A 15914-nucleotide genomic window follows, 5' to 3' on the forward strand; every position below is an offset into this window, starting at 1 on the left:
TGTTTAGATTTTTCAATACCTCTTGGCTTAAACTTAAATTTTGGGTGAATTTTGTTTTTCGTGTCCCTTCTGAAATTTCAGATAGAAGCAACCCCAGTGTTAAAACTAACGTCAAACATGATCGAAAGTATCAAGAATGAACCTTGATACATCTGAATGGACCCAATTTTTAAATTAATGTTTAAATATTATGTATTAGTTATTTGAGCGGGAAAAATTGCAAAAGTAGATGTGACTGAGTTGGCTCATCCGTTTCGCTCATTGGCTAGTATTTCCACAGTTGTTTTGCGCAAAACACTTATTCTTTGTTTTTATGTTAGAAATATAACAAGATTTTTCAATACCCTTTGGCTTAAACTTAATTTTTGGGTGTATTTTGTTTTTCGTCTCCCTTCCGAAATGTCAGATAGGAACAACCCTAGTGTTAAAACTAAAACCCCTGTGGTATTTTTGTTACCGCAGCGAACGTCAACCATGATCGAAAGTATCAAAGTTCATTTATGGACCCAATTTTTAAATTAAAGTTTGAAAAATTGTTAAAGTAGATGTAGTAACATGCTCTTTCGTGTCATTAAATAAAAACATAATTTTACTAAATATTTTAGGAGTCATGCGTGAGTTTTACGAAGCGGATCTCAAATGAGTTTGCTCTCATGAGAGAACTCAACGATTGAGATTTGAGTGTGAGTCTACCAACACAGATCTTGAAAGTTTTAATAAAGGTAAGAGATATGAAAGGTTCAAACATTTTTTAATTAGATTCGTTCTATTTTTAATACGTATACGTTCTTCCGTTCAAAATCATTTGTCTGTCATTTGTCATTCATCAAGTTTGTTGAGTTCTTTCCATAACTCGATATTGAAGGGAGACACAGATACTACACACGAAATATTAAGCAATGTTTTTTTTTCAGTCTGTTGTAGTTATCTTCAGCTTGCCAACGACAATCAAGGCAAACTCAATGAAAATCGCCAGTTTTCTTTTGTTGTGTACCTTCGATCTCTCCGGAAAAATATGGAAAAAGGACCATAGTTTTCCATGCATTCAATTTTCATTTTTATTGGAAAATGTAAAAAGATGCGTAATGCAGTACTTTGTGCTCAATCAGAATAAAGATTGTTATCGTGACATTGAATATTTTAGAATTGAAATGCAAAAATATTTTTTGATCAATTACGCGCTTCTATCATGTTTGCCCATTGTTTAAGATCCCGGCTCATTGTGACATTTCGTGACAGCAGAATCTTGGCTCACTTTGACGAACATCGTATCGGTTTCTCCCTCCCAGGAAAGGACCATCGAGTTAGGGGTTGAATCGACTTACAGAATACAAAACCTGTGCAACTGCTATCCAAGAGACCATCGAGGTAGCCATGAAAACCAACTTTTACTATGTTTCTCTAACTCGATATCGATGCACGGAACATCGAGTAAAGGAGAGTTTTCCACTTCATTGCTTTGTATTGGCATATTAAAATTGTGATTATTAATTTTCAGCCTCAAATTTAAAAAGAAACTTTATCAGTAAAACACGAAGATTGTTGGAAATAGCGGACTAAATCACAAGACAACTACTGGAATAAGTATAATATTGTGAATTTATTCAGAAAAACGCCTCTTCGTCAGCTTTTCAGTTCCGCGTGAGTGTCTTAAGCACCTTGAAGTTTAGAGAAAATCTGATTAGGCGAGACATCAAACATTTAAAAAGTAATTTTAACGTTTCGAAAGAGCGATCGTACCATAATCAAATACATATAGCGTTACAATAAGGGGAAGACGAGATAAGACCATCCACCTAGGCAATTTACTTCATATGACAAAACCAAGGAGAAATAAATTCTTTTTCAATGCAGCTTCAAACTTAGGCACGATTAAAAAAGTATCACAGGTGAAGTATTTGTAAATTTTTCAGGCTTGAAGAAGTGATTCTCGTTATGATTATTTTTAACGACGGGGTGAAACAGCTCATCTACGGGGTGGAATTGACCATCACGATTTTTGTACCCATTTTTCTAAAAATACATAAGCTTATTGTGATTTTAAGAAGTATGATGTCTTATTATTTCTACGTTATTAAATCTAAATTTTGAAACATTTATTTTTGTAAATTGCTTATTAGAACTTAAATTAAACGATCTTCACAAGGCTTTTAAGATTTCATGCCATTGAGAACAGCAAAGTACACAACAGGATAACATACAGCGGGGATTCGCTATTTGGAACACGACTGCCTTCCATCTAGCGAATCCGACCCGTTAGTTGGAACGACTGACAGCTGGTGAAAATGCTGCAAACTAACGCATCTGGAGAGCAAACCGTCACGAAACGCACATATACATACGCATTTGTTCTATATATGGAGTCTTCAATGCGACGGTACTCAGACGTCAAAGTCAATTTGACATTTTATGGTGACATTTCAGTGCTTTTTATTTGGAATATTTTCCAACCAGCGAACATCCAACCATCGAGTCATTCCATGTAGCGGACCCCCAACGAGCGAATCTCCACTGTATTGGTGTAAAATTAAGGAAAATATCAGTAAAAATGCTCCGGAATGTCAGGAATCTTGTGCACAAGCAGAGTACTACACAAACTTTCAAGAAAAATGACTTTTTCATGCAAAACTGAAGGTGGTCCTCGTTATCTCGGCCGGTGCTTTTACCTCGTCTTCCACTAACTTTAAAGAAATGGTGGACGCCAAAATCGGTCCACAGCGCTCAGTGATTCCTCTCCAAACAAATGGTGCAAAAAGTCTTGAAATGGGTTTTTCATGTTTACATGCAAATCGATAATTCAGAGCCATAGCGTGGCCTCATTTGAGCGCCCCTTGGTCAAAGCTCTTTTTCATATTGTACCAATTAACGTTAAACATTTCACAAAAATATTTCTTTAGAAAGTTTAGTGCGGCTTCTGTTAAAATTGTCCATGTTATTTCTCAAAAAGTTTCGTGATAGAGATCAAGTTATACTAAAAAAAATGTTCATTGAGTTATTGGTAAGAATTCGCCAAGAATGCATACAGCATGTTTCATATATCTTTTAAACGAAAACTGTCTTAAAGAAGAGCTGATATATAGACAAGAAACTTAAAGTGTTGCAGATAAATTAATGAGGAAATTACTGTTTACATTTCCAGAGATAAAATTGAAAAAATCACTGTTTAAACTGCCCAAAACATTTGTAAAAAAGCATTGAAATGCATACTCTTGGAAATGTTATTTTAAGCATTGCTGATCTTTTTTTTCAAAATGAATTCTCTTTAATCATATTTTGTTGACTAAAACAACACGCAACTGCACAGTATGCTCTTTTAACTCCTTCAATTATCAATAATTTATCGAATATTTTCGCCTGAATCATACGAAAACTTTGTCAAAGTAGTGCAAAGAAATTGTGCAAACAATGAAGGCATGTTATATTTTCAAGAAATACTGAAATATATCAAGAAATTTTTTGAAATATATTTTGCCAAAATATCCTCTAGAAGCTTCAATAAAAAATGGCAGAAAAGATATGTTTTACTCACGGTACGGATTTTCAATGACTTTTTATGAAAAAATATAACATTTTTGCAAATTCAAAGGGAATCTGTCCACAATATTTTTTGGAGAAACAAAATATAATAGTGCTGTTACTATTGATAATGTGGCGCTATCACTAATTTGAAGTCGATGGTCAAATAATGTACTTCTGCTGTGGTTACTATATGTTAAACATTTTATCGGAAGTAGTGCGCTGCATTAATCATCAGATAACCTAAACTGCGCACTACTTCCAATGTTTTTTTTAACGTATAGAAACAGCAGTGGTAATAAATGATCGGAAACCGAAATGCAATTTAGTGCTAGATCCACAAAACCCTGTCATAAAATTTTCTAACAAATCTGTACGAGATTCTGCAATAACTGCGATCAGTATAGATCAAAATCTTCGTCAAGACTCTATGAAAACTTCGTCCGATTATTTAAAAGTTTTATATTGAAATTATGTCATAATATGTGTGAGATTCCTATCAATAATTCTGTAGAACACCACTATTTCAACTATTCAGTCAGTGGATACGAGTAACTGACACTAAAGAAGGCTGGTAGTCGAAATACGCGTATCTGTCAGGTTAAGTAATTAGGGCAGCATTGAAAGGTACAAGGTACCCCAATCTACCTTTTTGTTACTCCAGTAAAGTATTGCTAAGTGAGAGAAACGTTCGGTACTCAACTTTGAAATATCTTATGTGGATTGTCCGGCTTATGAAAATCAAAAAGTATAAAAAAAAAAATTTCTGAGCATTAGGATAATTAATTAACTATGAAGTACATACACTTAAGCAGCGGAAATGTCCTGTATTGTAAAATGAGTTTGACAAATTTGCTCGTTTACATGAACGTGAGACTTTATTTTAGCAGTGACTGTAGCATACACCTATAATACTTTGACAGAAATTGTATGACGGGCACAATTATATTGTATGCCCCCTAGAGTGACGAAAATTTGGAAATTTTTGCTCCTCTATGGTTAAACGGTGTTAATTATGATGAAAATCATTCTCCCAAAAATAGATGTGTTTTTGAAGAAATTTGGTTATGCACACGCCATTTGAAGTTTATATGGATGTTACTATGAAAAAGGCAAACCTTTTGTGTTCAGTCCACTAACTGATCGTTATAATAATCTATGGAAAAGTGAACAATCTCTTCTCATGTGAAATCTTCCCAGCTACAACTTTGCCCAAGACCACATTTTGATGGGACGTAAGGATAGGCATCTAATGCCCAAGAATTCAACAAATAAAGTTAAGGAACAACAACCTTCGATCTGCTTTGTGTAGTATCCAATATTACACCGTTAGTGCTCTTTAAAAATATTTTGAAATGAGATTTTTATTTCATACAAAACATAGATAAATCAGCCCGCCTGAACCATGTAAATCAAATACGCCGTCGGGTTTTAACTGGCAAACCAAAAGCACTCACCCAATGCATTACAGGGCGCTCCTCTGTGCAAACTCCCATGTGAGTCGTCGGTGGCAGGTTGATGTTGACCGGTACTACTCCCAGCGGGGTCCTCGCACCGGGTACCCCGTGTTCCGTCGAATGCAACGTCACCGTTTCTTTTTTTACACTGCACTTGCGATCACAAAACTGTAACGGGGCGAAACCAAAACGCCAATATCACTTCCTTACACACTGAATTTGACCGTTGGTCACAAAGCACTTGGACTTCTATTTTCGCACTTGGTATGAAATTCTGTGCCAGTGGATACTTTCACTGGTCTCTTCTGGCCAACAGCGGATCAACGTGATTTCTATGAATGAAACCCGTCGCACTGCACTACAGTTTCGAAGCAGATAACATCGCACAGGGTTCTCCACCAAAGTGATCTCTATTTGCCCACCACATAAAACTATGGTTCACTGAAACTGTCAATGCACAAACTCGGTCTTGTCCATAACCGTCGAAGGTTTGATGGATGGATCTAGGGCTGGAGAACGTCGCTAGCGAGCCGAACGATGAGATGAAGTTGTATCGATAACTCCTCCACGGTACAGTAGATCGCAGCAGCAGAAGTAGCGTATCACTTTCCGATCCCACCTTGTCGAATTGCCTGTCCCAAGATATAACCCTAGGAAGGCCCCGTCGCCGTACTCGTCTCCGGAGGGAGATTGCTTATCTCGATTGTTTTAAGGAAAGAAATTAAAGCACACCGAAAAGAAGAGAAATGCACACCCGATGTAGCAAGAGCCAGCAGCAGCCGGTTTCGTTCCACGCTCTCGTGGTGATCGATTTAGTCCCGGTGACACTCGAAACCGATTCCAGATAACGGGCAATTTTCAAGAACTACCTTGGCAGGCCTGTCATTTGTCCAAAGATGCGACGTTCTTTCCCGTAGAAACCGGTCACTTATCGATTTTTCGTCTTGTCACTGTTTCTCCGGTCTGCAGATTTCTTCGTAGCTGCTATGCCGATGCATTCCGCCACAGTCTACAGCGATCACTTTCACTCTTACGCCCTGTCTCAGGAAAAGGTCGAAAGGTTTGTCAATTCTTTGAAAAACTGCACTTGAGGACTCACTAGAACCCTCGAAAACTATCGATTATGCATCGCAGTAATAAACCGATTGAGCGAACTCGCGAACGCAATTTTCACAAAACAAACACACACGCACATTCAACGCTGTAATAGGCAGAGAAAATCCTTTGCAGAGTTTTCCCCCAAGAAAATCTTTCGGAAAATTTCCTAGATGCTCCTCGCCGTAAGCAGCATCCTCTGGAGCGAAAACTCTTACGGTGAGGCCATAGTAACGCGTCTGCGTCCGCGAACGCGATGCGATCAAAGGATTTCCTGTTGTTGATATTCTGCTTTGCGGGCTCGCACACGCGGACGCGTCGCTCGACGCGTTTACTATGGCAGCGCCCTTACGCACTCCGCACTCTGTGTTCGACACCGCACGGCACCCTAAGCTTTTTTACACGCCGAGAGAGAGCGAGAACCTACACGCATGCGTTTGACGCTTTCGACTGTTTGAAGAGCGCGATACAACTGCGGGAAAATCATCACCGAACGACACGGGAAGCGGTCCAGAGAGCAAACACCGGTCTCACAACTCAAGCTGAACACTAAATTACACACACATTCATTGATCGAACATCTCATCCACTGAATCCATCAGTGTATGCGTGCAAACAAAAGATAATCAGATCTGTGAGAGTAGCATACCCCAATCACCAATCGACAAGCAATGGGCGGAGCCTTCGCAAGGGGCGTATCCCTACTCCATATTTACCGCATTATCAAATGCACACGAAAGACGTAACGACCTCTCTCACCAACAGAAACCCGCTGTCAACTACCACCACAATCCCAACAAATCCTCTCGCAATAATCCCAGAAACCAGTTTCCCTCAAACCAGCTGTGCCAGTAGGATACCCCTTGTCGGCTACACTCATGCTCATTTTCTCTCACACACGCGCGCCCAACAAATGATGATGCTCCTTCTGTGCAATCCGCTTTTGCAAGAAGAGAAGGAAAAAAATCGAAATTTATGAGCACCCAAACATAACCACACAATAGCATGAATGAATTTTCCGTTTTTATTGTCCACTCTCTCTTCGTGTTCCGCCTACCTACTGCCACCCACCCCCCAAAGAGTGGCGAACGTTTGTTTGCTGGTTGGCATTGGCACAATGTGATTTTTTTCTTTATTTTTTATTTATTGCAGCAGCTTCACAGCTTCTGCTGTCAGATTTCGGGCTCGACAGTGGCGTTTCGATGTTTTTCTCTCCTCACACGTTCCGTTTTGCTTTATGGGAGATTAATGCACACAGTTTGTGCGTTTTGTTTGGATTTCTGCTCTTTTGAGGGGGAAAAATCTGCTTTGTTTTCAGATGGAGTGTTTTGCGCTTCGAAATTATTATAAAGGTATGAATGTGCGAGATGATTTGTTGATTGAAATGCAACTGTAGCTTCTTAATTTCTCAGTTATACTTTTCGCTGCACCTTTCTACTGTGCAATTCATGACCGCGTTAAATTAACCTAGCTCGCTGCGCTCCACGCCTTCTTGTACCAACCAGATCTGAGGCGAACACCATCTTTAAAGGGTTGCTGTCCGGCATTCTTGCAACATGCCCTGCCCATCGTATCCTTCCAGCTTTGGCCACCTTCTGGATACTGGGTTTGCCGTAGAGTTGGGCGAGATCGTGATTCATCCTTCGCCGCCACACACCGTTTTCCTGCACACCGCCAAAGATCATCCTAGGCACCCGACTTTCGAAGACTCCAAGTGCTTGCAAGTCCTCCTCGAGCATCGTCCACGTTTCATGCCCGTAGAAGACTACCGGCCTTGTGAGCGTTTTGTGCATTATACATTTTTTTTTTGACCGCAGCTTCTTGTGGAGGCCATAGTAAGCCCGATTTCCACTGATGATGCGCCTCCGTATTTCACGTCATTCACCACCAGTCCAACTTTTGCTGCCTCGCGTTTCAGACGGGTGTACAGGTCTGCCACCTTTTCAAATGTTCGGCCGACAATGTCCATATCATCCGCGACGCAAACAAATTGACTGGATCTCGTGAAAATCGTACTTCCGCTGTTAAGCCCAGCTCTCTACATAACACCTTCTAGCGCAATATTGAATAACAGGCACGTAAGTCCCTCACTTTTTCGTAGTCCCCGGCGGGATCCAAACGAACTGGAATGTTCTCCTGAAACCTTCACACAATTTTTCACACTTTCCATCATTGCACACTGGGCCAGGAGCAGAATTTATCCAGACAGAACCTCTTGCGTTTTAGGAGTGCATTTTTTCGGGTTGGTGTCAAAGAAGACTTATTTTGAATTTGTTTGTTCTTGAATTTGATGATAAAAGTTAGTTGGAAATATCGCCGCATAGGTGGCACTGCGATGCAAACTTTTTTGTTTTGCGTCCTAGAGCTTTCGCGTCTTCGGCAATGTTTTAGAACGTGTAAAAATACGATAAGTTGTCGAAGACACCAAAGTTCTAGGACTTCAAATAACAAAGTTATGGTAAAAAATGTGTAAATCACTTAAATTTTACGTTTTTTCTACTTTTAACGTCAAAATCGTAAAATGTTTCATTTTAAAAACCATACATCGCTTAATTACGATAGCATGCATGTACTGCATGAAAAAATATCTTATTTTTATATAAATATATGATTTTTTGAACAAATTGTTGTAACAATATCATAATTTTTAATATAACCTTACTCAAAAAGTTGCAAGTTTTTGCAAAAACTTATCATTGTTCCGAAATATGCTATATTTCATCTACCAAATGTCAAAGTTTGCCAGATGTATATTTTGATATATTTGAGATATCTAAACTCAAAATAACCACCTTTTCATATGAATAGAATAGACTTATTATTAATTTTATCATTGTACTACAAGATTGTTGACACATTGCGTCAGTCAAGATTTATTAATCAAATTGTTTTTATTAGTCAAGTGTTTCAGTATCTAGATATTTTCATATTGTTGTGTGGCTCTTTTGTCATCTCCAGAAACTGTCTAATTAGAACTATGCTGTGGTCTGCTATAATTTATGTTTTTACATCCTGTTATGACCGTGTCGAGACAGTTCTCTCTGACATAAATCACAATTCACAAATCACAAGTATCAAAATAAAAGTATTGGATTAACAAATCTTAACTAACGCAATGTGTCAAAAATCTTGTAGTATAATGATGAAATTAATAATAAGTCTATTCTATTTATATGAAAAGGTGATTATTTTGAATTTAGATATCTCATATATATCATATTTATATGAAAGAGATAATTATTTTGAATTTAGATATCTCAAATATATCAAAATATACATCTGGTAAATTTTGACATTTGGTAGATGAAATATAGCGTACTTCGGAACATTGATAAGTTTTTGTAAAAACTTGCATCTTTTTGAGTATAGTTATATTAAAAATTATGATATTTTTACAATAATTTGTTCAAAAAATCAAATTTTTATATAAAATTAAGATATTTTTTCATACAGTACATGCATGTTATCGAAATTAAGCGATGTATGGTTTTTAAAATGAAACATTTTACGATTTTGACGTTAAAAGTAGAAAAAACTTAAAATTTAAGTGATTTACACATTTTTTACCATAACTTTGTTATTTGAAGTCCTAGAACTTTGGTGTCTTCGATAACTTGTCGTATTTTTACACCTTCTAAAACATTGCCGAAGACGCGAAAGCTCTAGGACGCAAAACAAAAAAGTTTGCATCGCAGCGCCACCTATGCGGCGAAATTTCCAACTAACTTTTATCATCAAATTGAAGAACAAACAAATTCAAAATAAGTCTCCTTTGACACCAACCCGAAAAAATACACTCCTAAAGCGCTAGAGGTTTTGTCTGGCTAAATTCTGCTCCTGGCCCAGTGTGCATTGCTCTTATCAGTCTCGTAAGCTTCCCAGGAAAGCTGTTTTCGTCCATGATTTTCCATAGCACTACGCGGTCGATACCGCCTTGAAATCTATGAAGAGGTGATGCGTTGGGACCTGGTATTCACGACATTTTTGGAGGATTTGCCGTACAGTGTCAGACGACGGAATATGATCTGGTATAATACATTGTAGGCCGCGTTTAGAATGGTGATCGATCGGAAGTTCTCACAATCTAACTTGTCGCCCTTCTTGTAGATGGGCCATATTCTTTCCACTCCTCCGGTAGCTGTTCTTTTTCCCAGACTGTGCATATCAGTCGGTGTAGACAAATGGCCAGCCACTCCAGACCCATCTTTATGAGTTCAGCTCCGATACCATCCTTACCAGCAGCTTTATTGTTCTTAAGCTGTGAGAATGGCATCCTTAACCTCCCTCAAAGTTGGGGCTGACGAAGGCATTTCCTCCGTTATCCCGTCCTTCATTGCCTGTGCTTTCAGCGCCTTTCAGGTGCTCGTCGAAGTGCTGCTTCCCCCTTTCGATCACCTCACGCTCGTCCGTCAAAATGCTCCCATCCTTATCCCTGCACATCTCGGCTTGCGGCACGAAGCCGTTGCGTTGCGCTTCTGATAGAACTTACGTGTTTCTTGAGACCAGCAAAGCTGTTCCATCTCCTCGCACTCCGCCTCCTCCAGAGGACTTTTTATTTATATATTTATTTATTGTCTGTAAGTTGCAGACGAAATAGGCATATCTGTCAAGATAAGCAACACATATAGCAAGAGTTTAAAGGTATTTGCTCGCCTTTCTAGTGATTTAAGTATTTTATTTTTTTGCAAAAATTGAAGTGTTAAAGTTCAATTAGTAGTTTTTATTTATTGTCGTCAATTTCTTCTGGATCCTATAGTAGGCACGATTTCCTCTGATGATTCGCCTTTGTATTCCCCGACTAACATTGTTGCAAGCCGTCAATAAGGATCCGAGGTAGACGAACTCGTCCACCACCTCTAAAGTATCCTCGTCTATCGTAACACTGCTTCCTAGGCAGGCACTATCGCGCTCAGTCCCGCCTACCAGCATGTACTTTGTTTTCGATGTATTCACCATTAACCCGACTCTTGTTGCTTCGCGTTTCAGGCGAATTAACAAATCTGCTCCCGTTTCAAATTTTCTCCTTATAATGTCGTCGACGAAGCAAATAAATTGTACAGATCTCGTGAAAATCGTGCCACGACTGTTAAGCCCGGCTCTCCGCATGAAACCTTCAGCTTTAGCTTGAGCTTGAGCTTGATTGGCCGCCCGTGGTTGCTATTTCAGTATCACCAGATCAGCTGCACTTACACAAGGAACCAACCAGATGACTGCTTGGAACTCACAGACACCCTCAGTGTATAAGTGCTGGTGATCTTCTATTTTGAGGCAACAATGACGCCTGCCACGTCAGAATGCAGACCAACGAGGGGAAGGGGAAGGATTGTTGATAATGCATTCAACTGGCTCTCACGGTAGACCGTATATACCACTACGTCTACAAAAATTAATTATCTCATTACGCGTGGTAAAGATGGACAAATTATGGGTGAAATTATGAAAAAAAATCCACGTGCTCGGCTGGGATTTGAACCCAGGACTCTTGTATGCTAGACGAGCGCTTTACCAACTAACCTACCGAGCCACTTGGTGACCCAATAACTGAGTTGGTTACAAGTTTAGAATTCAAATCCCTACTGTAGGTACGAAAGGGAAACAGTTTCAACACTAAATAAATCGCACTCGCTCGTTCCGCGTGTGTAGGAACATGAGATGGATGGATATTGGTTATGAAATGGGTCCGCGTGGTCTGTAGGGATTTGAATTCTAAACTTGTAACCAACTCAGTTGGTGGGTCACCAAGTGGCTCGGTAGCTTAGTTGGTAAAGTGCTCGTCTAGCATACAAGAGTCCTGGGTTCAAATCCCAGCCGAGCCGTGGATTTTTTTCATAATTTCACCCATAATTTGTCCATTATTACCACGCGTAATGAGTTAATTAATCTAATAACCATGCGGATTGGATTACCGAACAGCTTAATATAAGTGTAATCTACGCCAGTTCATGCGGGAAGGGTGAAGGGGGGAAAATTTTTATGACAGAGAGGCTTGCTGGTTTGGTTAGCAGACTGCCTGTGTATCAGCCATAAGGAAAGACGTATCAGGTATCAGAAGGCCGGCTCCAAAGGCACGTTCCCCACCAGTTGGGAGATTTGTGCCATCGCCATATTTGAGCCTATTTCATCATCTACCCGATGGGAGAGGAAAGGGAAGGGAAAGATGGGAGGAAATAGGAGTGGGGTCCCTTGAAGAGGGAAAATCGCATAAGCGAAATGAGAGCATGTAGCTCCATACCACAATGGGTTCGAACAGCGCCCTAAAAAGGGCACTGCAAAACGCATGAGCGTAAAGAGAGCCTATAGCTCATTACCACAGCGGGTTAAGAATAACAGGATGTCCTGAAGATTTAGGCTTCTGTATTCAGTTTCACTTAATAAGTGTTTACCAAGTAATTGGAATCGCATTTGCGCAAAAACTGGACAATTACATATCAGGTGATACGAAGTTCCATAATCGGAGTCACAACTATCACACACAAATGAGTCAGCACGCTGAATATTTGCCATGTGATAGTTGAGTCGGCAGTGGCCTGTCAACGCTCTGGCCAAGAGACTGCAATTCTGCTTTGACAGATTGGTTAAAAACTTTGCCACCCTTGGAGATGGCTCAGTAATGTACAATTTTGTTTGACGACATGACTCCAAACTATTCCAATATTGCTTGTGCTGAGTTGCCGCCCAAGAGTTTATCTGAAGCTTCACCCAGCACTTCGAAATTGGAATAGCCGGCTCAGGGCCAATGAAGTCATGCGATGCTCCATCGCGAGCTAGCTCATCAGCCAATTCATTTCCAGCGATGGAAGAATGGCCTGGTACCCATACAAGGTTTACAGAGTTGACTGAATTCAGTTCCTCAATTTGAGTTCGACATGCGATAACAAGCTTCGACCTTGAGTTGGCCGAAGCGAGAGCTTTTATAGCAGCCTGACTATCTGAACAGAAGTATATGACTTTACCCATTACGCGCTGTTGAAGTGCTGATTGCACTCCACACATAAGAGCAAATATTTCCGCCTGAAAAACGGTGCAGTTTCTACCAAGTGAGTAAAACTGATTCAGCCTTAGCTCACGAGAATATACTCCTGCACCAGCTCTACCTTCAAGAAGGGAGCCATCAGTGTAACATACTATATTGTTTGATATACTTATTTCCAAATAGCCAGACGTCCACTCTTCCCGTGAAGGGAATTGTGTGGTAAATGTCCTGTAAGGAAAGTTACAAGCAATTGTGAGATCACTTGGAGCAAGGACAATTTTGTCCCAATTCACCAAAAGTGGAAACAACGAAGTGTGTGTAGATCTACGATTCACTGGATTTTTCTCCAGTAGATCCAGTACCCATAAACGGTAAGAGCAAGAAAGTGCTTCTTGTTTAAGATATATGTGTAGTGGCGCAACGTCGAAAATGGCCTCAAGCGCTGCTGTGGGAGTTGTAGAGAACGCACCAGACATCGCCATCAAGCACATCCTGTGGAGATGGCCCAATTTTGATTGGATTGTTCTCACTTCACCCTTTTGCCACCACACAAGACATCCATATGCCAATATTGGTCGAACGACTGTTGTGTAAATCCATTTGATATATTTGGGTTTGAGGCCCCAAGTTTTACCAAAGGTTTGCCGGCATTGACCGAAGGCCATGCAAGCTTTTTTGACTCTGAAATCAATGTGAGCTGTCCATAAAAGTTAGGAATCTAGAATGACTCCGACATACTTTACTTGATCAGTCACATTAATCTCAGTGCCAAAAAGACGTAAAGGTCGAATTCCATCGCGGTTTCGTCTTTCCGTAAAAAGAACAATAGATGTTTTATTCGGGTTAACCGAAAGGCCATATTGGCGACACCAACTCTCGACTACCTGAAGAGCACTCTGCATCAGGTCGAATAGGGTGCTTATGCACATACCAACTATCAGAGCTAGATAGTCGTCGGCAAATCCATAAGTTGGAAAACCGCAATTATTGAGTTGCCTCAATAGCGTATCTACTACGAGATTCAATAAAAGTGGTGACAAGACTCCCCCTTGGGGGCATCCGCAAACACTCAATTTTCGAATCGCTGCTTGACGCAATGTCGAGAAGAGATGTCGGTTTTTGAGCATTTGATGAATCCAATTGGTAATCATTGTAGGTAGCCCATGGTTTCGTGCGGCTTCCAATATGGCATCGAAAGACACGTTATCAAAGGCACCCTCAATATCCAAGAAAACACCCAAGCAGGATTGCTTCTGAGCGAATGCTTTCTCGATATCGTATACAGGTATCAGGTATCAGAAGGCCGGCTCCAAAGGCACGTTCCCCACCAGTTGAGAGATTTGTGCCATCGCCATATTTGAGCCTATTTCATCATCTACCCGATGGGAGAGGAAAGGGAAGGGAAAGATGGGAGGAAATAGGAGTGGGGTCCCTTGAAGAGGGGAAATCGCATAAGCGAAATGAGAGCATGTAGCTCCATACCACAATGGGTTCGAACAGCGCCCTAAAAAGGGCACTGCAAAACGCATGAGCGTAAAGAGAGCCTATAGCTCATTACCACAGCGGGTTAAGAATAACAGGATGTCCTGAAGATTTAGGCTTCTGTATTCAGTTTCACTTAATAAGTGTTTACCAAGTAATTGGAATCGCATTTGCGCAAAAACTGGACAGTTACATATCAGGTGATACGAAGTCCCATAATCGGAGTCACAACTATCACACACAAATGAGTCAGCACGCTGAATATTTGCCATGTGATAGTTGAGTCGGCAGTGGCCTGTCAACGCTCTGACCAAGAGACTGCAATTCTGCTTTGACAGATTTGTTAAATACTTCGCCACCTTTGGAGATGGCTCAGTAATGTACAATTTTGTTTGACGACATGACTCCAAACTATTCCAATATTGCTTGTGCTGAGTTGCCTCCCAAGAGTTTATCTGAAGCTTCACCCAGCACTTCGAAATTGGAATAGCCGGCTCAGGGCCAATGAAGTCATGCGATGCTCCATCGCGAGCTAGCTCATCAGCCAATTCATTTCCAGCGATGGAAGAATGGCCTGGTACCCATACAAGGTTTACAGAGTTGACTGAATTCAGTTCCTCAATTTGAGTTCGACATGCGATAACAAGCTTCGACCTTGAGTTGGCCGAAGCGAGAGCTTTTATAGCAGCCTGACTATCTGAACAGAAGTATATGACTTTACCCATTACGCGCTGTTGAAGTGCTGATTGCACTCCACACATAAGAGCAAATATTTCCGCCTGAAAAACGGTGCAGTTTCTACCAAGTGAGTAAAACTGATTCAGCCTTAGCTCACGAGAATATACTCCTGCACCAGCTCTACCTTCAAGAAGGGAGCCATCAGTGTAACATACTATATTGTTTGATATACTTATTTCCAAATAGCCAGACGTCCACTCTTCCCGTGAAGGGAATTGTGTGGTAAATGTCCTGTAAGGAAAGTTACAAGCAATTGTGAGATCACTTGGAGCAAGGACAATTTTGTTCCAATTCACCAAAAGTGGAAACAACGAAGTGTGTGTAGATCTACGATTCACTGGATTTTTCTCCAGTAGATCCAGTACCCATAAACGGTAAGAGCAAGAAAGTGCTTCTTGTTTAAGATATATGTGTAGTGGCGCAACGTCGAAAAGGGCCTCGAGCGCTGCTGTGGGAGTTGTAGAGAACGCACCAGACATCGCCATCAAGCACATCCTTTGGAGATGGCCCAATTTTGATTGGATTGTTCTCACTTCGCCGTTTTGCCACCACACAAGACATCCATATGCCAATATTGGTCGAACAACTGTTGTGTAAATCCATTTGATATATTTGGGTTTGAGGCCCCAAGTTTTACCAAAGGTTCGCCGGCA

General features: G+C 40.5%; 1 protein-coding gene and 1 non-coding gene across 4 annotated transcripts in view; one reads left to right on the top strand and one right to left on the bottom strand.

Annotated features, from left to right (window-relative positions):
* Positions 1 to 6532, bottom strand: part of LOC5565277 (protein apterous) — a 237238-nt gene extending 230706 nt beyond the window's left edge. For 2 of the 3 annotated variants that reach the window (XM_021845800.1, XM_021845798.1), the window contains exon 1: positions 4974 to 6409. In XM_021845800.1, coding sequence (XP_021701492.1) covers positions 4974 to 5012 — 39 coding nt within the window. In that variant the 5' untranslated portion in view covers positions 5013 to 6409. Of the gene's footprint in view, positions 1 to 4973; positions 6410 to 6495 lie in introns of those variants that run through there. The other variant, XM_021845799.1, reaches the window with a different exon arrangement.
* Positions 6533 to 11812: 5280 nt separating this feature from the next.
* Trnaa-agc lies at positions 11813 to 11884 on the top strand. Its single transcript has one exon. It is a non-coding gene; the product is annotated as a tRNA-Ala (tRNA).
* The last annotated feature ends 4030 nt before the right edge of the window (positions 11885 to 15914 follow it).

Source organism: Aedes aegypti, chromosome 2, assembly GCF_002204515.2.
Source record: "Aedes aegypti strain LVP_AGWG chromosome 2, AaegL5.0 Primary Assembly, whole genome shotgun sequence".
NCBI lineage: Eukaryota > Metazoa > Arthropoda > Insecta > Diptera > Culicidae > Aedes > Aedes aegypti.